Source organism: Mesocricetus auratus, unplaced genomic scaffold (assembly GCF_017639785.1).
Source record: "Mesocricetus auratus isolate SY011 unplaced genomic scaffold, BCM_Maur_2.0 Super-Scaffold_15014, whole genome shotgun sequence".
Taxonomy (NCBI): Eukaryota; Metazoa; Chordata; class Mammalia; order Rodentia; family Cricetidae; genus Mesocricetus; species Mesocricetus auratus.
Window position 1 is genome coordinate 49,826,042 of NW_024429186.1, and position 26,698 is coordinate 49,852,739.

Here is a 26,698-nt window from a genome sequence, read left to right on the forward strand (position 1 = left end):
CCACACATTTTCTGTGATTTACAGAGACACAGGTGATGTACAAACAGCTGCATAACTGAAAGCCAGACCCAGTGTGGGTGACTACTGCTGAGAACTGAATTGATGCAGCTTTCTGCACAGATTCCAGGCAGTAAAAATGAAGAGAGTTTCCCCTCCCTTCAGAGATTGGGAAGGGATCCTGTGAAGCTTCAAAAGAAGCTTCAAGATTGTTGTGAGTTTCATGAGTTTCCCGAAACTGATGGGTTTGATTAATTTCCTAAATATGAAGATATTTCCATGAGTGAAACGTTCAATACTGAACTTTTAGCCTCAAAATACCATCTCAAGTGTAAAACATTTAACAATTATTCATACATTTATACTGCTTAAGTGAATTAAAGAAGTATCACACCTGGCTAAAGTTTGAGTAACACATTCTGATCTTGATACAAAGAACAATAATCGTAATTGCTCAAATGATTGAGTGCAGAACCTGCTGTTGATTCCAAGTTGCAGCATGTCTCACTGAATGTATGTCTTCTGTTTGTGTCTTTTAGCATCCCCGTCAATTAAACTTTTGGTGGATGATCCTATAGTTGTGAATCCTGGAGAGGCCATAACATTAGTGTGTGTGACAACAGGAGGAGAGCCTATGCCCTCCCTCACCTGGGTCAGATCCTTTGGGACTCTGCCTGAAAAGATTGTTTTGAATGGAGGGACATTAACCATACCTGCCATCACATCAGATGATGCTGGTACTTACAGCTGCATTGCCAATAATAATGTGGGAAACCCTGCAAAAAAGTCTACCAACATCATTGTGAGAGGTAAGTTTGTTTGCAGAGGAAGCAAATACTGTCATGTTTAATTTAAAAATATTTTCTCAGATATTCACTTTGTATGACAGATATTGAGAAAATATTTATAAAAATTAGGTATGTATCAGAAATAGAACTGAGAATCTTAAATCCTAATTTGCATGATAGAAATTTACAATGAACTTACAATACTGTATTGACTTGAACTTATGTTGTCAGTAAAACATGATTAATATATAAAACATAAAATACACATAGAGTATATGTCAATTTAGAAATTTAATGAATTTATCAAAGTTATGATTTGTCACTGTTTATGGAATCACATTTATAAAAGGCTTTACATTTTGATGTGTAGAGATTTAGATAGGTTCTCATACTTAAAAGGTTCTACTTACATATGCTGAATATAAAATATAGTGATAATTACATAATGTGGTTAGAAAAACATAAAAGATAGGTGTAAAAATTTAAAAACTATTTTCAAGTATTTTTTTCACTGAAGTTATTAGGAAATATATAAAGACATGCATACTCTGTTGGGTAAGGTTTCAAGAAGTAAAGACTTGTAAAAGTCATAAAAGAAAACTTATTTGAGGGACTAGGACAAAATATAAGCTCCTAAAATAGCAACAATAGGGATACTGGTGTAATAGCTCCCAGCTAATATATTAAAGGTGTATGTACCCCAGTATTGAAGGAGGAAACAGAGGTTAGGAGGACCTCAAGGAGAATTTATGTTCTTTGTGTGATAGTAACGAAATATGGTATTGGGTGGGGTAGAGATGAACAATGATGTCTTTCAGGCTAATAGAAACATCCATAGAACCAAGAAGACCCTTTGTACATGACGGATAATTATGTGAGTGAAACACAATTGTGTCCATTGAAATTAATGTGTGGTGGCTTTGTGCATTATTGTAGTGATTTTAGTGATCCCAGCTCAGTACAAACAGTTAGAAATATAGTCCTTGACAAAATTTTACTTTTTTAAAAAACGTAAATTATTATATTGTAAACCAAAACACTATGGCTCATGCCCTTTGCTGAATTGTTGGCCAGAGTACAGTCAGTAACTGTGAGATGCGTTAAAACCATCACTTTTTGCATCATGATAAATGAAGTAGTACCAATAAAACTACCACAGTGCTTCTCCATGGAATTAAAAAAAGGCTAGACTGAATAATCCTGAATTTATTATTAGTAGTGACAAAATGAGATCCTTTCAGAGGCTTCTTATGTCGAGAAGCCAGAGTCTGTCATCCTTTATAGAGTCTGTCATCTTTTATACACCAACTGTTTAAAAATGAAAGAAACAAGGGGAAAAAAGTATACAGTCAACAGTATTTGTTTCTCATTTATTTGTGTTTGTCTTTAAAATAATTTTGTTATCAAGGAAGTGTGAAACAGTCTGTCAAATTTTGTTGTAAGATTGACATGAAAATATTGCAACACTTAGCCTGAAGTGTCACAGATCCAATAGTGAATACCTTAGTATATTGTTTTATCAAAAAAACAAGTTTACTTGAGGATTTAATGAGTCCAATCTAGTTTTCAGAGTAGAGTATTTGATAACACTGAATAATAGGACAACCAAAATGTCTGTGCTTTTCAGGCATTCTCCAGAAAGGAGTGAAAGTACAGCATTATACCCTAGCCCTATCCTGCCTCTAGTTTTCATCATTACAAAGGAAACTTCCCAACTCTTACACAAGTAACATGGATTAAGTAAAACCTTAAAAATTATTTATTTGGTATACAATTTCTTTTTCCTTCCTTTGATTTTTATGAAATGTATATTTTCATAATCATACTATCTTACCAGTGGGACTTCTCAATAGTGACATTCAAATACTCAGCAAATTTAAATTGCATTTAACCTCATTGAATATTCTAATGAATACTAGGTTAATCTGGGGAGAATACTACATTAATTCCAGAAAACTATCTTCTGTCCAAGGGCAAGAAAAGAAGTTTAATAAAAAATATTTTATTTCCCTAATTCTTTTTAATCAGATATTCTCTAGTCTTCTGAATGTGAAGACCTCTATAGGGTCTCAGTTTGCCTGTATCACAGATGAGGCAAAATACAGAATTCTTGATGTACTTCATTTTATTATTATCTCTAACTAAATGTGAACTTATAGGGAGATCAAGTGTGTATTGTTCTTAAAAATCAGCATTTAAACCTGTGTCTACACACAGAAGAGAGTAGGCTTCAAAGAGGAATAAAACTTCTGAAACATTTCTAAACTCTTTGTTTGATCTTTTCTTTTTTATATAAATGTTTCTCATACAGAATATTTTGATCATATTTACCCCCTTCCTCAACTCCTCTCAATTTCTTCCCACCTTCCTGTCAGCCCAACTTCATGCCCTGCATCACAAAAAAAAAAGAAAATCAAAACACCACAAACAAATAAGACAAAATAAAAATTCCAAACGAACATAAATGAAACACCTACAATAACACAATAAATAAATACATACACAAATAAATAAATATGAAATTAGTTTTGTGTTGGGCAACTACTTCTAGGCATGAGGCTGCTCTGGAATGTGGCTTAAATACCCAATGACACTCCGTTGGTAAAACTGGTCTTCCTTTTGCTAGTGGGTATCAATTGCATATATTTTCTTGGTTAAACATGGAGATCCACATCCACATGGTCCTCTCAGTACAGTTTAGTTCCTATGGGTGCTGCCACGGTCTCTGAGAGCTCATGATGTACATCAGCCCTGCTGTGTCTGGAAGATACTATTTCCTTGGTTCTTAGAATCTTCTGCCTCCTTTTCTACATAGATCCCTGAGTCTTGCGCATAGAGGTTTGACGAAGACCAATACAGAATTGAGTGTTTCAACATCTTTTACTCTCTACACTTTGTCCAGTTTTGGGTCTCTGTGTTAATTTCCATTTACTACAGGAAGAAGCTTCAGTGACAAGCACTTGAACAAAGCACTTACCTATAGGTATAAATGTATCATTAAGAGATATTTTATTGCTATATTCCTTTAGCAGAATAATAGTATTAGGTTTTCCCCTGTGCTCATGATCTATCTAGTCTCGGGTTCTCAGCCCTTTTATCATTATCAGTGTCTCATGAAGTGGACCTTAAACCAAACAGATAAGTGAGTGGCTACTCCCAAAACATTCATGCCATCATTACTCTAGCATTTTAACTAAAATCGGGAATAAAACCTTTTCTTAAAGTTAAAAACTTTCTAAAGTAAAACATGTGTGATTTATATATATATATTGCTTCTGTATGCAATATCTCATTCTATAAATATAGCAAGCTCAAACTGAATATGAATTTCATGGTTTACAATCTGAGTAGAACATTTATGACTAAGGCAGAAAGGCTTCTCATATGTTTCTTAAAATTTTTACGGTGATTGAGGCACATTTCCCTAAGTAAAACAAGAAGCAGTTGCCTGATAAATGTGAAAAGAAAATTATGTTGATTCCTAATCTCATCCTGGGTGGATGAGCTCAGAGCATTCTATACTCCAACTAGATAATGTGTTATTTCCATCTCAAGTTTTCTGTTGTGATTCACTATGTTTAGAAATGTCCACACTTCTTCTATCATGATTAACTCACTATTGTACAAGTATGGATAATAGCATAGCCAAGAAATTCTCAGCATATTTTAGCATATTGTAAGGTTTTTTAATGTGCTACAGTGCATTCAAATCACAAATGTATATGTCATCCAAATAGCTAAAGACTCTAGATGTGTTACCTTGGACCCAGCTCAGATACATTTGGGGCTGAAAACTTGCATTGAGAACAGAAGGTGAAGTGTGGTTAACTTTTCTTCTTTACACTTGTTAATTCTCTAATCCCCTCTCTACCATCCTTTTCCAATACCTTCCTAATACAGGTCATATTTATAAAGAATTATTTTATTCTCATGCAGCATTAGTTGTCTCAAGAGACATTTTTCTTAGATAATGTATAATCTGCGTGCATTGAGAGCTGTTCACTCTGTTAGGGAGCTGGAAGGAGAACAGAAGAAGAAAAAAGGGGGATATAAAAGGGTAAAGGAGAGGTGTACATATGACCAAAGTGTTATAAGTATGTACCGTAGGTAATAATTTTCACTAGACCATTCTTATAAAAGGTGTATGTTAATCAACTCTGATAAAATGCCTGAGGGGAAATGAAAACCTTAAAAGTGGAAGAATTTTATTCTGGCTCACAGTTTCAGAGGATCTCTGGTCACTTGGTTCTATTGCCTGTGGACCTCTCTGTTTAGACAAAGCATTAGGACAGGGACCATGTATGGAGTCCTATCAGCTTACCTGATGTTTGATAGAAGACAGAGAACAAAATGACAGAACTAGTGATACTAGTGATAAAGCAAAATCTCTTATAGTAGAACAGCATTTATCCCTAGTATATGAATGGACTTTGGGAGCCCATTCCACATAGAGGGATACTCTCAGCCCAGACACACGGGGGAGACCTAGGCCCTGCTCCAAATGATATGACAGACTTTGAAGATCCCCCCATGGAAGTCTTCTCCCTCCCTGGGGAGCAGAAAGGGGATGAGATAGGAGGCTAGTGGGGAGCAAGGGAGGAGGGGAGGGAGAGCGAATTGGGATTGACATGTAAAACAAGCTTGTTTCTAGTATAAATTTAGAAATCACAAAAAAAGCAAAACCTTTATAGATATAACCTCAAGAACTCACTCCTATTAGCTATTTTTATCTTCTAGATTTGCATCTCTTTCTAACAGCTCATCGACGTATGATCCCATCAATGGATTAATTCATTGACAGGTTCAGAGTTTTCATGATCGAAGCACTTCTCCAAAGCAACTAAGCCTCTATGAAACACATGACATTTGGAGGGAACTGTCAATATAAATCAAGACTAAGAAGGCAGCAAATGCTGTAGATGCCCTTTGATAGGCAAAGTATCACATATTTTACAGACAAGCTTTATTGACACTATTGTATTCAGGGTACTCTGTGAACTGTATGCTTCCAAACGCCATGTTCCCTGGATGCCTTAACTCATTTTATGTACCTATCTTTTTTTTACTCTCTAAATCTTTTATCAATCATTTTCCTGAACCTTTGAAAAGTAGTAATGTAAGCATGTTCTCCCTTACATTTCAAAATAGTTTCAGGATTTTTGTTGACCATAGTTTATTAGTGGTGACATAATTAAATAATTTCAATATTGAGTTACCATTCACCTTCTCAGACAAAGTTAATATGTATGCAGTGGGACCTGAATATACATTTTCCTAGTTGCACAGAAATATAGTGTAATATCACAGAACTTCATAAGCCTCCCTTCTTATGAAAAATGGTATTATTCCTAATTCCAATTTATATGCTTGAAAGAACTGTGTTTTAAAATTTCAAATTTTAATTTTAAACATATTTATTCTGAAATTATTTCAGACAGATATATTACTACAGCAAACATTTCAAAAGATTCCTTTTTGGGAAAAGCTCATTGTTGTAAACTTCTATGGCTAAAACTGTTAGCTTTCGAATCACCAGTTCTAAGTAATAACAACAACTAGTATCAGCTAAGTACCTGATATGTGCCAGACAGCGTATACACACTAAAGGCAGTAACCCTTTTAATGTATGGTTCAAGGTCTGATGAGTTAACCCTTGGTGGTCGTGCAGATGACATGAGTTCATGTCCTAGCACATAGGTCAAGTGATTCAAAAACAACTGTAAATTCAGCTCCAAAGGATCTGATATCATGTTCTGGCCTCCACAGACATCTGCACACATACTCATAGACCGACAGACACACAGACAGACACACAGACACACAGACAGACAGACACAGACACACACACACACACACACACACACACACACACACATTACACTCGTCCAAAAAAGGTCTGAGATAGAAGAAAGGCATTTTATAGGAAGTAAAACTTAGCAGAAATTAAGCATAGGACCATGGACATAACAAACGTAACTTTCAAAATGTAGCCAGGTTTCCACCAGTAGAACTGAGTGAAGTCAACCTCTCTCTCTCTCTCTCTCTCTCTCTCTCTCTCTCTCTCTCTCTCTCTCTCTCTCTCTCTCTCTCTCTCTCTCTCTCTCTCTCTCTCTCTCTCTCTCTCTCTCTCTCTCTCTCTCTCTCTCTCTCTCTCTCTCTCTCCCCCTCTCCAGTCTTCCTCTCTCCATCTTCACCCCTCTCTCATTCTTTCCCCTACTGAGTTACATCCCAGGTGTTCCAAAGTCCTTTCCTTGATCCCTTACCTTTGCAGAAGTAGCTGCCCCGGAGGCATACGAACAACAAGTTGAGTTTGGGAACATACTGCCTTTTTACTTGCCGAACATTACCTACAGTAATATTCCCAAGTTATCTCCCTTTTGAGCACACAACCTCTTTAAATTGGAACATGTTTTGGGTTTTGCTTTTGTTTGCTTTGTCACTATTGTTTTGGGGATTTCCTGTTGTTCATATTCTTTCTTCAGTAGTAACAAACATATGTTTATTGAATTTCCAATGCTAGGTAACATGAAACCCACAGTTTATTTTCTGGAAAAAAAGAATACATTGTGAAGGACTTGGCATTACAATGATTTTTTTCTGGCTATCTTACAAGTTATTCTACAAAAATTCTAAAGAATTTCTTATGGTTGAATCAATAGGATCACTTAGAGAAAAATACAAAAATATTTGTACAATTAAACATTAAGTATAAACACAAAAGAAAATGAGCTCTAAATATTCATTAATTGTGAGGGGACTATGCATTCAAACTCTTGACCAAAAAGTTAGCCATTATTAGCTGGAAATTTCCCAGGTAGAATTGAACAGATTTTAACCCCAGTAAAAATTTTAATGGCAATTTTTATTTGTAATTTTAAAAATTGTAGTCAGTGTAATCCTACACAAATCCCCATAGTTATCAAATTAAGTTTTCAGCCACCAATGTCCTCATTTTATGATCCTTTATTAATAAAAATATCTAACATGATACAAACCAGCCCTTTCCTGTGTCCAAACCTCCTTGCCTGTTGGATGCAGAGTTTCCAGAGGGTGGTGCATAGCAAATACTTAATCTCTTTTCTCCATTTAATATTCTGTACTACTTAAAATCCTCTTCCTAAGCTGGGAGATGGTGGTGCATGCCTTTAAACCCAGCACTTGGGAGGCTGAGGCAGGCAGATCTCTGTGAGTTCAAGACCAGCCTGTTCTACAAGAGCTAGTTCCAGAACAGCCTCTAAAGCCACAAAGAATCCCTGTCTCAAAAACAACAACAACAAAAAATCCTCTTCCTACCTTCACCACCAAAGAAAGCATACCAGAGAAAATTATATTACCTTTTCCTGAGGCTCTAAAATGACTTTAGTGTTCTCAGCTTGGTGATTGGCCAGAGCCATCTGAATTCTAAAAATGACCAATTGTATTTGCTTTCATCTATCTACAGACTGCTTGGTTTTTGCATATAAATATTAGTATATGAAGAATCTCATAAAATGTGTTCTTTAAAAAGTATTATGCAGATAATTTATAATTTCACATGTACCTTTGTATTGGTATTGTGATTCTTTTTTTTTTTACTTAACATACAGAAATAGATTTTTTCCTTCTTCTATACCTATTATTCTTTTTTTGTATATTCCTTAGTGTGTATAATGTTCCTTGTATATATGGTTTTTTATTTATTTTTAATCTTAAATTTAGACTAGAAACAAGGTTGCTTCACAAGTCAGTTCCAGGTCCCTCTCCCTTTCCCTCCCCTCCTCCCGTTCCCACCCCCCAACCCCCCCCATTATCCCCTCATTTCCCCAAGGAGGGTGATGCCCTCCATGGGGGTGTCCATAGTCTGTCATTTCATCCTTAAATAGCATAGTTATATATGTTTGTTTGTATTATTAAAGCTTAGCCTCTGGGCTGGGGTACACACACAAAATACACTAACATGCCTTTCTTGCAGATACAACTTCTCTTACAATATTGACACTGTACAAAAGGAAATATTTCAATTAATGGTAATGTTCTAAGAATCAACACTGGTAAATATCTAGCAAATAAGAAACATGCGTAATCTTTTTTTAATTCTTTGATTAATTTTTAGAGTTCATGGGAGTCTTTGGATGCCCCATAACTGTAAAATGATGATAAAGCAATAGATTTTTTGAAAAGTCAACCAATCTTTTGTTTTTTGATTTGACAGGTCTGTTTTTCCCAGACCCAAAGACTCAGTAAACTTAACATTTGTGACTTTAACAGGCTATAGACAGAGACTTATTAGGCAAGATACCTGTCATCTGATATTCCTTTCCTTAAACTAGTACTTACATCCTGATTACCAAATACTCCTTTGCTTATTTTCTATCCTGCTAGGCAATCACACCGGATAAAGTTTAATACACGTTGTTCCAAGTATGTATACTCTATACTATCACAATACCTCTGGATCGTTCTTACTTCTAGAGTGCTTTGGAACTTTCTCATTCCTCTAACGAAAGCATGAGGACACATGGGTTCATAGTTTTCCATTTATTACCATATAATTATTAAAGTAAACGAGTATTAAATGAAATCCTTTTCTGCCTAGTAAGAGGTGAGAATGAGGGGGCAGTAGTGGGGCACACTTTTGATCCCAGCACTCAGGAGGCAGAGGCAGACAGAGCTTTATGATTTGAGGTCAGCCTGGTCTACAGAGTGAGTTCCAGGACAACCAGGGCTACACAGAGAAACTCTGTCTTGAAATAGCAAAAAACAAATAAACTAACCAAACAACAACAACAACCAGAAAACCTTCCTTAGCAGAAGGTTCCCTTGAATTGGACTTTGGTAAACAAGAGTCCTTAAACATTCAGGAAGGAAGTGTTTTTATTCCTGGCCAAGGAGTGAAATCAAGTAGCTTTTTAAATTACTCCATTTTCTTTTTATGAAGGTTTAGAAACTGTCCACAGTCCATAAAGGACAAATTCAACATTTAAAGTTGACCTTTCATGCTATAATCTTTCCTGCAACCATGTAATTAATACATTTAGTTTTATGAATATAAAGAATACCATTAACCATATTCTTTTGAAATACTGAATTGCACAAGAATTATTTAAAAAATTAATGGATTAAATTTTTGCTAAATATACTATTACTTCTATTAGTTTATTTCCCTATACATTTGATCGCTTCTCCAACACTGATGTTCATTCTAAATGCTTCAGGAAATTTCCAGGGTCCATCAGACACAATTCTAAAACATATTCTTTTGTAGACATAATTTCTTAATTGTGTCTTTTGAGTTAGGTTTGTTCATTTCCTCTTCCTCCTTCTCTCTCTCCCACACAATTTACTTTTTTGAAATTTTCATAGTCGTGGAAACAATGAAACTTGTAATCCAAATCCGTATTGGTGAAAATCAACCAACAATTAGTGAATGGTGAGAGGAAAAATTACATACCTAGCAACTAAAGTATTACTAAACTTGGGTGTCACAGTCTGAGCTCCAAGCCAGGGTCACCCACCTGTCCTCTATAAGCCAATTGAGAGAACCAGATTAAGAGTGGAAAGCAGAAAAAGGAGATTTTCTCAATGTGGCCACACTGGGAAAAATAAAAAAAAAAGAGATTCAGCAACTACACCAAGTACAATTTAGGGATCCTGAGTGAGACTGAAGTTTAAATAGATGATGCATCTATTTCATTCTATTTTGGTTTTGTTTATCTAAAAGCATGAATGTGGCATTTCAAATGTCAAATATCTCCTTATAATTTTTGTTTCTTTATTTGTATGTTTGAGTTTTGTTGTTGTTTTGTTTGTGTGTTTTTTTGGTTTTTGGTTTTTGTTTTTCTTTTGAGACAGGGTTTCCTTGTGTAACAGCCTTTGCTGTCCTAGAACTCACTTTTTAAATTAGACTGGCCCCAAACTCACAAAGAACTGCCTACTCTGTCACCACCAAAGTGATGGATGCTTATAAAATTGTTATAAATATTTTAAAATATTGAGCTGATAAGATGACCCCGAGGATAGATGCACTTGGCCCAAGGTCTAGGGACCTGAATTTGATTGCTATGACTCACATAGGGAATGAGAACCAGAACTGACTCTAATTTCCACATATATGCCATAGCACCCTTGTGCACACACACACCCACACACACACACACTCACTCACTCAGTCACAGAAAGAGAAATGATAGATCATAGATGAAAGACAGCTTGATAGAGATAGATTGATTGATAGAGATAGATGATAGACTCAATAAATAGATAGATAGATAGGAGAGTAAAAATAAGCATATCTAAAAAAATATCAATCATTGGGCCTTCCCCTACAAATTTATGTAAGTGTAGCCACATGCACAAAAATACCAGTACACATGTAAATACATTCTCTCTCTCTCTCTCTCTCTCTCTCTCTTTCTCTCTCTCTCTCTCTCTCTCTCTCTCACACACACACACACACACCACTCTCGTGTATACATGAAAGAAAAGTAATATTATTTTTGGACTGTCATTTATTCAGGGACTGTCATTTGTACAAGGATTATGTTTCCTTCTTCAGAAATATTTCTCATTTTTTCCTCTCTATTTTATCTTATGGCAAGTGGCTGGTTTATTTTTATTCTTTCAGTACAGTGGAGATAAACAGATTCAGGTTGGTTTGAACATTCATAGCTGTTCATATTCTCCCTTTTCCTCCCTTCTTCCTCTCCTCCTTTCTCTCTCTCTTCTTTCCCCATCTCAAAAGTTCTAATCTATATCACCCAACAGGCTGGTAACTGTCTATATAGATGCGTAGACCAGGCTGACCCCCAGTTTACCAAAATCTCTCTGCCTCTGTGTCTAGAATGAAGCGCAGACTGAAGACCTGTACTATCTAGCTTATGCTGTCTCTTGACATCTATTACCCCTGATCCCAGAGCACCATTCAAAGCTCCTAAGTACTCTGGATTATTTGGTAAAGGCTTTGCTGGGCACTTCAAAGTCTTGCTAAGTTACTGAAACTAGAGAACAACGTGAAAAAAAAAGGCAAGGTAGTTGTAATAAGTGGGCTCCCAAAAGTGACTTTTAAAAAGTATAAAGAAAAGATTTTTGAGCTAAAAGAAACTAAGAAAGTCAAAATCAGATTTTGAAGTATCTGGTTTGCTTTACATTTAAATATTTGAAAGATAAGCATACATCAGATTAGGTACATATGTTATAAGCAAAGGAAATAAATAAATAAGTGAGTATCATAGACTGGTTCATTCTTTTTTCTACCATAAGTTTGTTTCACAAAACTATCATAAGTAAACGACATTTTATTATAAATTTAAAATTTACTATGATCATAATTACCACCTAATGCCTCCAAGACCCACACCCTACTTCCCTACCCACTCAACCGTCTGCTGTCTTTTTGTTGTTGTTGACTTTTAAACCCATTGAGTACAGTTTCTGCTTCCATATACTCTTGGACATGTGGCCATCCACTAGATCATATTTAACCTATCAGGGTCAGAGCCATTGAAGAAAGCTGACTATGTCATTTAACAGTTATCAATTGTCAGTATGTCCTCAGATAGAAGAAGTATTTTATGCCCACCTCCCCTTGGCATGCTGGGATTCTGTCTGACTTGACCATGAATCCCCTACTGTGTTTGAAAAGCACTGTTTTCTTGTAGTCACCTACTGTCTTTTGCTCTTACAGTCTTTCTTTCCTCTTTTACACAATGATGCCTGAGCCTCAGAAGCACGGGGGGGGGTTGTAATATACGTGTCCCATTTATGGCACTGCAGTCACTTATTCTCTGTCCTGTGACTAGTAGTGTGTTTCTGGGTTAATTTCAATCTATTGCATAAATAATTATCTCTGATGAAGGTTAAGAAATACAATCATCATTGGGTATAATGATACGTCATTAGTAGTCAATTTAATATTTGTGTTGATTTAGTTAACTAATTTTTCAGAACTAAAAATGTGATAGAATATAAAAATATTGAGAACACAATGCATTTCCATGTTAAAGACTCAAAGACTAGCATAATTTTATGGTATAGTAATCAACAACACATAAACAATAATTGGCAAATGACTAAATCATCAAACAATGAAAATTTAAATTGAGCAACAAATTTATATTCTTTTCTTTTATAATTCAACATGTCTTGATTTCAGGTATTGTGTGCACAGAAAAGAATATGGTAATTGATATGTATTCCCCCAGTGACAATTTAGAAACTATGCATAGTTACTAGCTAATATGTGATATAATTTTCTGTATAATTCTATCGTGTCATTTAAGAGACATGTTGTTTACAAAATGAATCCAGAGTATACCCTTTCCTGACTAAACTAGAGTATGTTTTTATTGTTATTTTCTTCTAAATCACAATGTGTCCAAATTCTCCTCCTAGTTTTTATGAGCTTAGAACAAAGGCACAAGTTTGGAAATTGCATTAATGTGAAAAGTACATAGTTTTCTGAAAGTTGTTCTATGACAGTATTTAAAACAGTAATTGAATAAAACAACTTGATTTTTATTATTTGATTTCAATAAGTTGTCCTATGTACCACTTATAAACTAAAGGCAATATGGCATAGGCAAAGAAGAAATGAGGTTTGTATACATGTCTGCATTGAAGAATAAGACAGTTTTTAATGAAGAAATAAATTTTGTGGACCTTAAAAGAGAGCCAAGACCCAGGCATTGGTGGTGCATGCCTTTAATCCCAGCACTCAGGAGGCAGAGGCAGATCTCTGTGAGTTCGAGGTCAGCCTGGTCTATAGAATGAGTTCTAGGACAGTCTCCAAAACAATACGGAGAAATCCAGTCTCAAAAAAAAAAAAGAGGGAGGGAGAGAGAGCCAAGAACTAACTTTATTTCCAAGAATTCTAAAAGAAATTTTCAAGATGAAGATATAGTGAACGACATAGCATACCAGAAAGTATTTAGATGATAAGCTTTTTAATCTGGAAGGTAAGGTCAGCGTTTTCCTCTGACAGAGAGGTAAATCTGAAGGTAAACTTCAATAGACAGTGAGTGAATGGTACTTAAGAAACACTGAACTCTTTGGGACATTGAAATAAGAATGCAAAAAAATGTAGGAAAGTAGTAAAGGCTGTTTTTAACATAAAAGAGACTTGAGTCTCTTTCCTATGTAAATCTGAGTTAAGCAAAAAGTGAAAAAGTAGAGAAAATAATCTTTTTATTAATTCTTTTATGATTCTATTTATTTTTGTAACCACCTCCTTCCCAGCTCCTCCCAGATCTATGCTAATTCCCTATACACTCAACTTCAATTGATTTTCTTGCTTTTTAACTTTATTATAATATTAATCCATGAAGTCAATTTGTGCTTCCCAACTATTCATGTGTTGGGACCAAGAGTCACCGCTAAAGGATACTGACAGTTTATTCTGTCTCCCAGAAGCTGTCAAATGACAATAGGTCCTCTGCTATTTGGTGGAGATTGTTGGCCAAATCCAGCATGGCTGGGACTTGATTTAATGTGGGCAGTGAGGTAAAGAAGAAAGGATAGGGCACTAAGTAAATGACAGACACACATATACACAAAACCTGGGTCAGTTGGGCTATGCATGCTCTGAGGGATCCATACCTATTACTACAACAGTTCAGAACCTCATCTAGTTTATTATGTACAACACAGGGGAAGGAGTTAGCTAGTCTCAGTAGGAAGTTTCTATAGGGGAACAGTGTCACTGTGTAAACATCCAGGAAGAGGAAACTGAAGTTGCTCGTGTTTGTTTGTTTCTTTGTTAGTTTGTTTGTTTCAATCATTTGTAAACACTTGTGCTTGGACAGAAGTCTTCCCTTTCTGAACCTGACGCTGCTTTGTATAGGTGGTAGTCTTCAGTCCTTTATATAGCCATCTCATATCAAACAATACACATGCACTCAGAACTTCACTTGCTCAAGGCTTCACTTACTCCTTTCAATTTAATTTTACTTTTAATTCCAGTAGCATGCACAGCACCTTCCAACATTATGAAAGTCAGCCGGTAGGGATAAAGTTTCCCGGTGAGTAGTAGCTTGATTTCTTCACTTTGTATGTTTCAACTGTATAGTGTCTTCAGCAGTAGCATCTTTTTTTTTAAGCCAATTAAAAGTACATGAGTTTTTATTGGTTGGAGAGCAAGAACAGGCTCATGCTTCAAAGTCTCTTGGTGCCCAAGCTCAGGGGTATAGCATTTTTAAAGGCAAAATTCACAATGACCATAATTTACATCAAAGTCAGATGAGGGTTAGAATCACCCTGAAAATTTCATTTCTGGCAGAACATAGTGATTATGTCAGACATAACATAACAATTATTTTAAACTTATACCTTCTTCATTTATTTTAGTTTGTAATAAGTTTGTATAAACATTAATTATTTTGGTCACGGCATTTGGACCATGCTCAAAGTCAGGAAAATTTCAAATGTGTTGCCAAGAAGACATGACTGTTGCCATACTCAAGGTAATGAAAATCTCAAATCTGTTGCCAAGCAGATGTGGCTGTTGCAGGGATAGAGAGGGCTGAGAAGTGTCTAAACACAAACACAGAATGGGGTCAAGGTAAGATGGCATTACCGGTTAACACATATGCAAGTTCCAAGGACATATGCATATTAGACACATGTACAAGTTTTAAGTATAGTCACATGTGGGTACATGTTCTCACACATGCAAATTATGAGTGCTGACACATGTCAGTGCATATCTGGGTGTTCACCCATGTCCAATATGAGTGTGGTCATATGACCATGGAAATGTCAATATTTATATAGGTGCATTCCAAGCACAGCCACAGGTCAGCATATATGAACATGTTCACACACGTGAAACTTTTGAGCATGCCATTTGTCAGAGCATATGCATGTATTCACATGTATATAATTTCCAAGTGTGTTCACTTGAATGCATATATTCATGTTGACAAATGCAATTACTAAACATAGTCATATCAATGCATATGTGAATGTTGAAACATGTGCAAGTTTCAAGTACAGCTAGAGGTAAGCCCATATGCTCATGTTCACATACTTGTTAAGTTTCAAATATGGCCACATTTAGCATATATGTTAGTTTTTACATGTATGTGAGTTCTATGCATGGTCTCAGTGGTGTTTGAAATAAAATGGCCTCCACAGTTTCACAGGGAGTGGCACTTGCTGGAGGTGGGATCTTCCTGAAGTAGGTGTGACACTGTTGGAGGAAGCATGTCACTGCTCAAGCTAGGCCTAGTATGGCTCACGGTTTCCTCTTCCTACCTGAAGATCAAGATCTGGATCTCTCAGCTCCTCTCTAGCACCCTGTCTCTCTGCATCCCACCATGCTTCACACCATGATGATAATGGACTAAACCACTGAATTGTAAGCAAGCCCCAATTAAACGTTTTCCTTTATGAGAGTGTCTGTGGTCTTTTCACAGCAATAAAGACCCTAAGACAGTCCCAAACACTCCCATATTAGTGCATTTCCATGTATTGACGGGTATACAAGTTACAAGCATGGTTGCATGTCAGCACATATGCACATGTTGACAGGTGTATGCACTCCAAATGTAGACACATATTGACACTTAGGCATGTGATCACATGCATGCAAGTTCCAAATGTGTTCTGATGTCATCACTTAATCAATCTTTGACACACATGCAAGCTCTGAGCCTGGTAACATGTTGGCACTCGTGTGTGTGTTAATGTGTGAAAGTTCTTAATGGGGTCACATGTGAATTAATATTTACATTTAAATATGTGTCCAAATTCTGAAAATAGTCACATTTATGCTTTGATACACCTGCAAGTTCCAATAGTGACCATGTATTAGTGGCTATGAATTTGATAACAGGAAAGCAAATTCCAAGCATGGTCACATCTCAGTTCCCTCTCCCTCCCCTTCTCCCCCACCCCCCACCATTCCCCCCAGTCTCCCACCCTACCGCCATTTCCTTCCACATAGGAGATACCTAGAGTCTGTCATTTCACTCAGGTAGGGTCCAGGTACTCCCCTAAGAGTCCAGGCTGAGAGAGCATCCCTCTTTGTGTTATGGACACACGATGTCTGTTTGTATGTCAGGGATGAACACTGATCCACTGCTCAGGGCCCCATAGGTTGCCCAGGCCTCTTCACTGACTCTCATATTCAGGGGGTCTCGATCAGTCCCATGTTGGCCTCCCAGCTGTTGGTCTGGGGTCCAAGAGCTCTCCCCTGTTCAGATCAGCTGTCTCTGCTGGTTTTGCCAGCCCATTCTTTGCCAATTTGCTCATCGCTCCTCTCTCTCTGTCACTGGGTTCCTTGAGTTCAGTTCAGTATTTAACTGTGGGTGTTTGCCTCTGCTTCCATCAGTCACTGGATGAAGGCTCCAGGATGGTTATAGACATCAACTTCATTATCAGGAATGGGCATTTGAGGTGGTCTCTGCACTATGGCTTAGCTTGCCAGTTGGTGTCATCCCTTTAGATCACTAGAGGTCACACTGGTGCCTGATCTGTCTTTTAACCTATGATTCCCTCTTTCCCCTATTCTATCCCCCGCCCAACTTCCTGTTCCCCCATGACCTACTCTCTCTTCCTCTTATCCCTCTCTTCTTCCCAGCTCCCATTCTTCCCCACCCCTTGCCCTGTTCCCCATCTGTTCAGAAGATGTTGCCTCATTCCTCTTCTCTTGGGTACCATGCATATCTTTTAGGTTCTTTCCTGTTTCACAGACTGTCAGTGGAAGTACAGACTGGCACTATCCTGATCCATAAGTAAAATCCATATATGAGTGAGTACATACCATGTTTGTCTTTTTGTGACTGGGATACCTTATTCAGGATTACAAATAATGCTGCTATGTACATAGTGGAGCAGATGCCCTTGTTGTATGAATTTGCCTCTTTTGGATATATGCCTAAGAGTGGAATTGCTGGGTCTTGTGGTAGATTGATTCCCATTTTCCTGAGGAATCTGCATACTGATTTCCAAAGTGGCTGTACCAGTTGGCACTCCCACCTGAATCCTCTCCAGAATAAATTGTCTTCGGTGTTTTTGATTTTAGCCATTCTGACAGGAGTAAGATGGTATCTCAGAGTTGTTTTGATTTGCATTTCCCTGATGGCTAAGGATGTTGAGCACTTTCTTAAGTGTCTCTTAGCCATTTTAGCCTCTTCTATTGAGAATTCTTTATTTAGTTCTGTACCCCACCTTTTAATTGGATCCTTTGGTGTTTTGGAGACTTGCTTCTTGAGTTCTTTTTAAATTTTGGAGATTAGCCCTCTGTCATATGTGGGGTTAGTGAATATCTTTTCCCATTCTGTGGACTGCCTTTTTGTCTTGACTGTGTCCTTTGCCTTACAGAAGCTTTTTAGGTTCAGGAGGGCCCATTTGTTAATTGTCGATCTCAGTGTCTGTGCCACCAGTGTTATGTTTTGGAAGTGGTCTCCTGTACCAACTCGTTGAAGAATATCTCCCACTTTATATTCTAAGAGTTTCAGTGTGGTTAGATTTATGTTGAGATCTTTGATCCATTTGGACTTAAGTTTTGTACAAGGCGATAAACATGGATCTATCTGCAGTCTTCTGCATACCAATACCCAGTTATGCCAGCACCATTTGTTGAAGATGCTTTCTTTTATCCATTGTAGTTTTAGCTTCTTTGTCAAAAATCAAGTGTTCATAGGTGTATGGGTTAAAATCAGGGTTTTCAATAGCATCTTACCATCAAGCTCTGGATAGCTCCAAGTGCATTGTGGATAGACTGTCATGTTTGGAGGTCTGTAGGACTCAGTATGTCAAACTCAAGGGAAACAAGCAGAGAGAATGCCAGAACAAGGTTGATCCATGGCTGGGCCAATAGCAATATACTGAACAGTGGAATGAGGAGAAGATGACCGGTATTAATCAGTTTCACTTGGCATGGAATTCCCTTTGGGCTTTTATACATGATGTTGTTTTTCTCACTAAAGAAGATGAGGATGGTTTTGACATGACTAGCATGCAGCTTGAGCTCGTAGCTTTGAGGAGCATAAAATCAGATCCCGAGGGTTAAAGACATTGGAAAGGAAACAAAGCACTTAAGGATGAAAGGCAAAGTAACATTTTAAAGAGGTGTGTTATCTGTGTGGCTTCATAGCAAACACAAAATACAACTTCCAAATCAAACTTTGCTTAACATATCATGACAGGACATAGGACTGATTTTACTTGAAAAGAAATTACCCAACATATTTTTACAGTATTTATTATATTTTAATAACAATGTATGATTAACTACTGCCTATTTAAATAGACCAGTGGCTCTAGATTTTTTTAATTTATTTTTTAGTTTAAATTTAGATAAGAAACAAGGTTGCTTCACAAGTCAGTTCCAGGTCCCTCTCCCTTTCCCTCCTCTCCTCCCATGCCCTCCCCCCAAACCCCCCATTATCCCCTCATTTCCCCAGGGAGGGTGAGGCCCTCCATGGGGGTGTCCATAGTCTGTCATTTCATATAGGGCAGGGTCTAGACCCTTCCCCAAAAGTTCAGGGTAAGAGTGCACCTCACATTGTTGGATGGGAGTCCAAAGTCCGTGTGTATACTCGGGATGGGTACTGATCTGCTGCCCAAGGCTCAATAGATTACCTAGGCCTCCTCACTGACACCCACATTCAGGGGGTCTTGATCAGTCCCATGCTGGATTCCCAGGCTGATGCCTGGGATTCAAAACTTAACCTTTGTCAGGTCAGCTGTTTCTGGGGGTTAAACCAGCCCAGTCTTAATCCCTTTGGTCATCAGTCCTCCCTCTCTATTACTGGCTTTCTTGAGTTCAGCTCAGTACTTAACCAAGGGAGTCTGCCTCTTCTTCGATTAGCCACTAAATGAAGTTTCTGTTTCCCAGACTCTTGGGCCATGGGATTGTAGGCTGGCACTCCCCAGATCTATGTCTATAATCCATATATGAGAGAGTACATGCCATGTTTCTCTTTTTGTGACTGGGTTACCTCACTCAGGATGGTTTCTTCTAGTGTCATCCATTTGCCTGTAAATCTCAGGATTCCATTGTTTTTTTCTGCTGAATAGTACTCCATTGTGTAAATGTACCACATTTTCTCAATCCACTCTTCGGTTGAGGGACATCTAGGTTGCTTCCAAGTTCTGGCTATTACAAATAATGCTGCTATGAACATAGTGGAACAGACATCTTTGTTGTATAAATGGGCATCTTTTGGATATATGCCTAAGAGTGGAGTTGCTGAGTCTTGTGGTAGGTTTATTCCCATTTTTCTGAGGAATCTCCATACTGATTTCCAAAGTGGCTGAACACGTTGGCACTCCCACCAGCAATGGAGGAGTGTCCCCTTTCACCACATCCTCTCCAGCATAAATTGTAGTTGGTGTTTTTGATTTTAGCCATTCTGACAGGAGTGAGATGGTATCTCAGAGTTGTTTTGATTTGCATTTCCCAGATGGCTAAGGATGTTGAGTACTTTCTCAAGTGCCTCTCAGCCATTTTAGACTCCTCTATTGAAAATTCTCCATGTAGTTCTGCAGCCCACTTTTTAATTGGGTCCTTTGATGTTTTGGAGGCTTGCCTCTTGAGTTCTTTGTAAATTTTGGAGATCAACCCTCTGTCAGATGTGGGATTAGTTAATATTTTTTCCCATTCTGTGGGCTGCCTTTTTGTCTTGCTGGCTGTGTTCTTTGCCTTACAGAAGCTTCTCAGTTTCAGGAGGTCCCATTTATTAATTGTTGATCTCACTGCCTGTGCTAGTGGTGTGGAAACTGTCTCCTGTACCAATTTGTTCAAGGGTACCACCCACTTTCTCTTCTAAGAGGTACAGAGGCTGGATTTATGTTGAGGTCTTTGATCCATTTGGACTTAAGTTTTGTGCATGGCGATAAACATGGATCGATCCGCATTCTTCTACATGCCAGCCTCCAGTTATGCCAGCACCATTTGTTGAAGATGCTTTCTTTATTCCATTGTATATTTTTTAGCTTCTTCGTCAAAGATCAGATGTTTATATGTGTGTAGTTTAATATCCGGGTTTTCAATTCGATTCCATTGTTCTACCCGTCTATGTTTGTGCCAATACCAAGCTGTTTTCAAGACTATAGCTCTATAATAGAGCTTGAGGTCAGGGATGGTGATGCCTCTGGATGTTGCCTTGTAGAACAGGTTTTGGCTATCCTGGGTCTTTTGTTTTTCCATACAAAATTGATTGTTGTTCTTTCAAGGTCTGTGAAGAATGTGCCGGGATTTTAATGGGGATTGCTTTTGGCAGGATTGCCATTTTTACTACATTGATCCTATCTATCCAAGAGCATGGGAGGTCTTTCCAATTTCTGAGGGCTTCTTTAATTTCTTTCTTTAAAGATTCAAAGTTCTTGCGATACAGGTCTTTCACTTGTTTGGTTAGCGTTACCCCAAGGTATTTTATGTTGTTTGTGGCAATTGTAAAGGGTGATGTTTCTCTGATTTCTTTTTCAGCCCTTTTATCATCTGTATATAGTAGGGCTACTGATTTTCTTGAGTTGATCTTGTAGCCTGCCACTTTGCTGAAGGTGTTAATCCGCTGTAAGAGTTCCCTGGTAGAGTTCTTTGGGTCATTGATGTAAAGTATCATATCATCTGCAAACAGTGAAAGTTTGACCTCTTCCTTCCCAATTTGTATCCCCTTGATACCCCTTTGTTGTTATATGGCAATGGCTAGAACTTCAAGTACCATGTTGAAAAGGTATGGAGAGAGTGGACAGCCTTGTTTTGTTCCTGATTTTAGAGGAATTGCGTTGAGTTTCAGTCCATTTAGTTTGATGTTGGCTGTTGGTTTACTGTATATAGCTTTTATTATGTTTAAGTATGTCCCTGTTATCCCAGATCTCTCCAGGACCTTTATCATGAAGCGGTGTTGGATTTTGTCAAAGGCTTTTTCAGCATCTAGTGAGATGATCCTGTGATTTTTGTTTTTCAGCTTGTTTATATGGTGGATTACTTTGATGGATTTTTGTATGTTGAACCATCCCTGCATCCCTGGGATGAAACCTACTTGATTGTGGTGAATGATTGTTTTGATGTGTTCTAGGACCCGATTTGCCAAGATTTTATTGAATATTTTTGCATCAATGTTCATGAGGGATATTGGGCTCAAGTTCTCTTTCTTAGTTGTATCTTTGTGTGGCTTGGGGATCAAGGTTATTGAAGCCTCATAGAAAGAGTTTGGCAAAGCCCCTTCTGCTTCTGTTGTGTGGAATATTTTGAGAAGAATTGGTATAAGCTGTTCTTTGAATTTCTGGTAGAATTCTGCACTGAGGCCATCTGGACCTGAACTTTTTTTGGTTGGGAAACTTTTGATGACTGTTTCTATTTCCATAGGGGTTATAGGTCTATTTAAATTGCTTATCTCTGTTCTTGATTTAGCTTTGGCAAGTGATAGCTATCCAGGAAGTCGTCCATTTCCTTTAAATTTTTGAATTTTGTGGAGTACAGGTTTTCAAAGTATGACCTGATGATTGTCTGGATTTCCTCAGAGTCTGTTGTTATGTCCCCCATTTCATTTCTGATTTTGTTAATTTGCATGTTCACTCTCTGCTGTTTTGTAAGTTTGGATAAAGGTTTGTCTATCTTGTTGATTTTCTCAAAGAACCAACTCTTTGTTGCATTGATTCTTTGTATTGTTTTCCTAGTTTCTACTTTATTGATTTCAGCCCTCAACTTGATTATTTCCTGGCGGTGGCTCTACATTTTTATTGTTTTGTTTGTATCTTATTTCCAAAACAAAAGTAAATAACAGCAAGTTGCAACAAATTGTAGCAAAATCCAGTAAGACTTGAACAAAAATAAATAATAAATAATAAAAATGCTGGATATCTCAATATTTCCTTCATAAAATGTATTTCTAAATTATCCATGAAAACATACATTTCCTCATTAAGGCTACACTCTTCCAAATACCTTGTTGAGGGAAAGTAACTTGGTCTGTGCTCTCCTACAAATTAGGAGAATGGATATATTTTTAAACAGAAATTATGGAACTAAGCCTTAATGCAATTTTGGTTTGTTTTTCCTTCTCCTGGTGTCTAAGATACTCAAACTTTGGGTAGAATTACTTTTTCTTTCTCTGCCTGAAATGACAAAGATTCTGCCCTACAAATGCTCCCATTATATAATTGATACTCACTAAATGTCAGTTTCATTGAATTAGAAAATCTACAAACCTTCACCTTCGTATCATTCCCTCATTGTGTTTGGTTGAATTCTAGGAGATCTGCAAATGGAAATGAGGGGGAAAACAACCTTTGACCCACACACCATAGAATATTTAGCAATTCATCTTTTGTCAGTATGGTCCAAACCATCTATTATTGGCATTGTTACAGATTTTTAATGAATGTTTTTCCATAGTAAAATTATATTCAAAAGGACGTTTTGTCTGTCCCTGTCACAAAGATTTTTATTAGCAAATTAAATAATTATACCAAAATATATATACATTAGTATATTAATTTTCTGAGATGCATTTTATTACTCTATATCATGTAGTAAGATCAAATACATAGTAAAAAACTTAATTTATTGCAGATCTACTCCACCTTCTAAAATGTTGGGTTCCTGGGAGGATGAGCACAATTAAACATATTTTTCTTTGAGTAGCACTGTCTGCATTTGTTAATCTGCTAAGACATTTTAGTACATAAATATATCTTAACTTACACATTAATAGAATACAAAAGCTACCCAAATGTTTATAAACCACACCAGAGTCTTTAGTAAGCATGAATTTTCAGTAAAGTTCTAGTAACAACAGTTGAGCTACAGATGCCTCCCAACTTGTATCTGTCTCTCTTCCTCCCTCCTTTCTTTCTTCTTGTTAGTAAATGGGTGTGAAGAAGATGAGCTTGTTGATCTAAGTTACAGATTCAGGTTTACCAGGGTCCTCTAAAAGGTGATCACTGAAATCACCCAATTGATGCAAAGTCTCTGTTGGGTTCCTTTGACTATCAACACTTTGTTTTCTGAGTTAGTCATGAGTGTCTTGGAAAAAAGAAAGTTTGGGGTTTTTGACATCTAAAATGTAAGAGAAATGAGTTCAGAGAAATTTCCTGATGCTTGATAAATGCTGATACAATGAAGGGATTGCAAAGAGAACTATGCCTAAGCTTTCTTTATTTTCATTTGTTTGTTTTGTCTGGGTGCTGGTCTTGGACGTGCTAGTCAACATTTCATGGGTTGCCAACTTGAGCAGGCAGGATCACAGAGATTTATTTATGACAAGGGCTACAGAAGAAAAAAACACATTTAATTTAACAAGTAGATATTGCTGTGTTTAAACAAAAAATAATTTTTGGGGTTTTTATACCTTCAGAAATTTAATGCAATAAAACTGATGTTAGGTCATATTTTATCTTAATTTATCTATTAAAAAATTTCAGAAGTAATAAAATGGTTCTCTAAAAAAATGGGGACAAACACACACACACACACACACACACACACACACACACACACACACACACATTTTTTTCCTATGTAGTACTGGATGTCCGGGAACTTTCTATGTAGATCACGCAGGTCTTGAAATCATGGAGATGTGCCTGCCTCTGTCTTTTGAGTGTTGGGATAAAAGGTGTGCACCTCCTCAACCAGCTTGAATTTATACATTTGAATGCTGCTATAGATGCTCTTTAATGTTCCCATTCAGAGGAGTAGCTATTTAATCACAACTCTGAACCACTTTAGAGTACCATTGACAGTGAGAGTACTCCTACCTGGCTTTGGGGGAGGCAGTATCAGAACTGTCAGACGCCTGCAGACAACTACCATTTGAGAGGAACAGTTCTGTATTAAACCCACAAGGAACAGCAACCGAGTTCCTGCTGCTCACTGTCTTTCAGAGCTGTGTTTCAAATTATGAACCAGAGTAGGGGAGAATGCACAATATGCTTTCCACTCTTCTCTTTGCTCAGTATTTCTCATTCTGAGCTATGAGCTAGAATCTATGCTGTACCACAAAAGTACAAACCACCATACTTAAATGGAACTCACCTACAACTATGGGGCATGTAACGTTTACTGTGTCCTGATGTTTATTGAATTTTCCTAAGAAAACACCAGCCTCCTTGTTCAGTTGGCACAGCCTAGCCTATTTGATCATGCTTTTTCTTTCTCTGGGGAATTTCTGTTGGCCTAAGGTTTTAGCTCCAGATAAACACATTTTGATAAATAGTTTTCCCAAATTACTGCTTATTTGCTGTAAATATAGATATTTTTAACTGTTTCATACTACAGCAACTATCTCAGGTCCCCGGAAATGTTTGTATTGCTCTACATAGCTGTTTTGTTGGTACTATATAACTGTAGTAACTTTTGTTTTTTTTCGAGACAGGGTTTCTCTGTGTATCTTTGGTGCCTCTCCTGGAACTAGCTCTTGTAAACCAGACTGGCCTCAGAACTCACAGAGATGTGCTTGTCTCTGCCTCCCAAGTGCTGGGATTAAAGGCTCATGCCACCATTGCCTGGCTGTTTAGTAACTTTTATAACTAAACTTTCTATTTACTTTGCAAAAATGTTTTGTGTGAAATTTTCAACTTATTTCTCTTATACATAAATGTATAGTTAGTAGTTTATTATAGGTATTATATTTGTTTTATCCATCAATTTCATTTCTGGTTTGTTTCCTTATTTAATATTATCATTGCTTCTTGGGTAATTTATTTTTAATGTTTGAGAACCTCAAACATGCATATAATGTGTTTTCATCAGGTCAATTTCACATTTCTATATCTCCAGTTCTTCCCCTATAATCCTGCACCTCTAGTCTACAATAATTCCTGAGCCTTGATGGAGGTTGTGATGCAGATTTCCCATTAGAGCAGAACACCGCATCATCTCTTATCCTGTGCATGTTGAATAGTTGTGGGTGTCTGAGTTCCGTCTTGTGCAACAGGCCTCAGAGTCCATAAGAAAGTTGTTGCCACTCCATTATTGTGAATGGAATAAGTGAATCGGTGCAGTATCTTTTCAGCTCATTATTGTAGGTCACGGGTCAACAGATGAGTGAGACTGGCAATTATTTTCTCCTTCAATAGTATGCATTATACCTTCCAACACTGAGAAAGCTAGCCATTAAGATGAAACTTCCAGGTCTGTTACTGGATAGATTTCTCCATGTTCTGTGACTGAAGAATTCATGATAACTTCATCAATAGGGACTCATTCAGACTTCTGGAGGGTAACCACGAATGTTAGCAATAGTCTGTGATTTTTTGGGGCTTATGAGACCTCATTAACTAATTCAAAACTAGGTAGCCCATACCTGGCACTGGGGTTTTTGTTTGATAATCTATGTTTTCTAGGAGAGCTAATGTTCCCCATTATAAGGTAGCTCCATTCTGATTTTTTTACATATGTTCATGTATGTATTTAAGAAAGTTTCAACAGGAGTAAGGCTCAAAATCCCCTTAGTTACCACTTCACTCTCCCCAATACCACTCTCCTTCTCCCCACATCCCCAATCGCATTTAATCATTCTAGCTCTATTATTCCCAGTCCCCTTCATACCGCCTCCATTCTCTCTCATCATAAGAAAGCCCCCTCTCCCACAATCCCTTACTGTTTTCCTGACTTGAAATGCTATTCCAATTTAATCTCATATCTGAGGATACATACACTTATAAGAGAGAAACCTTAACATGTTCTCTACATCAGGGATACTTCACTCAGTGTAATATTGTCAAGTTCCGTTTATTCACTAACACATTTTATAATTTCATTTCTCTTAATGGCTTAATCAAATTCTACTCTCTAAATATACAGTATGTTCTTTATTTAGTCATCACTTGATGGGCTTCTGGGCCATTTTCTGGCTATTAAGAATACAGCAGCAATAATCATGGATTATAAAGTATCTTTGTGTTAGGATTAGGAATCCTAGGGTTATATGGCCAAAGTGGTAGATCCTGATCATACGATAGATCTATTTCTATCTCTTTGAGGA

General features: G+C 37.2%; 1 protein-coding gene across 3 annotated transcripts in view; it reads left to right on the plus strand.

The window, feature by feature from the left end:
- Mdga2 (MAM domain containing glycosylphosphatidylinositol anchor 2) overlaps positions 1–26,698 on the plus strand; it is an 819,241-nt gene that overhangs the window by 565,539 nt on the left and 227,004 nt on the right. For all 3 annotated transcript variants that reach the window (XR_005876310.1, XR_005876311.1, XM_005072803.3), the window contains exon 6: positions 537–806. Coding sequence is in view for 1 of the 3 variants with exons in the window: in XM_005072803.3 (XP_005072860.1) it covers positions 537–806 (270 nt within the window). In the remaining 2 variants the exon portion in view is untranslated. The remainder of the gene's footprint in view (positions 1–536; positions 807–26,698) is intronic.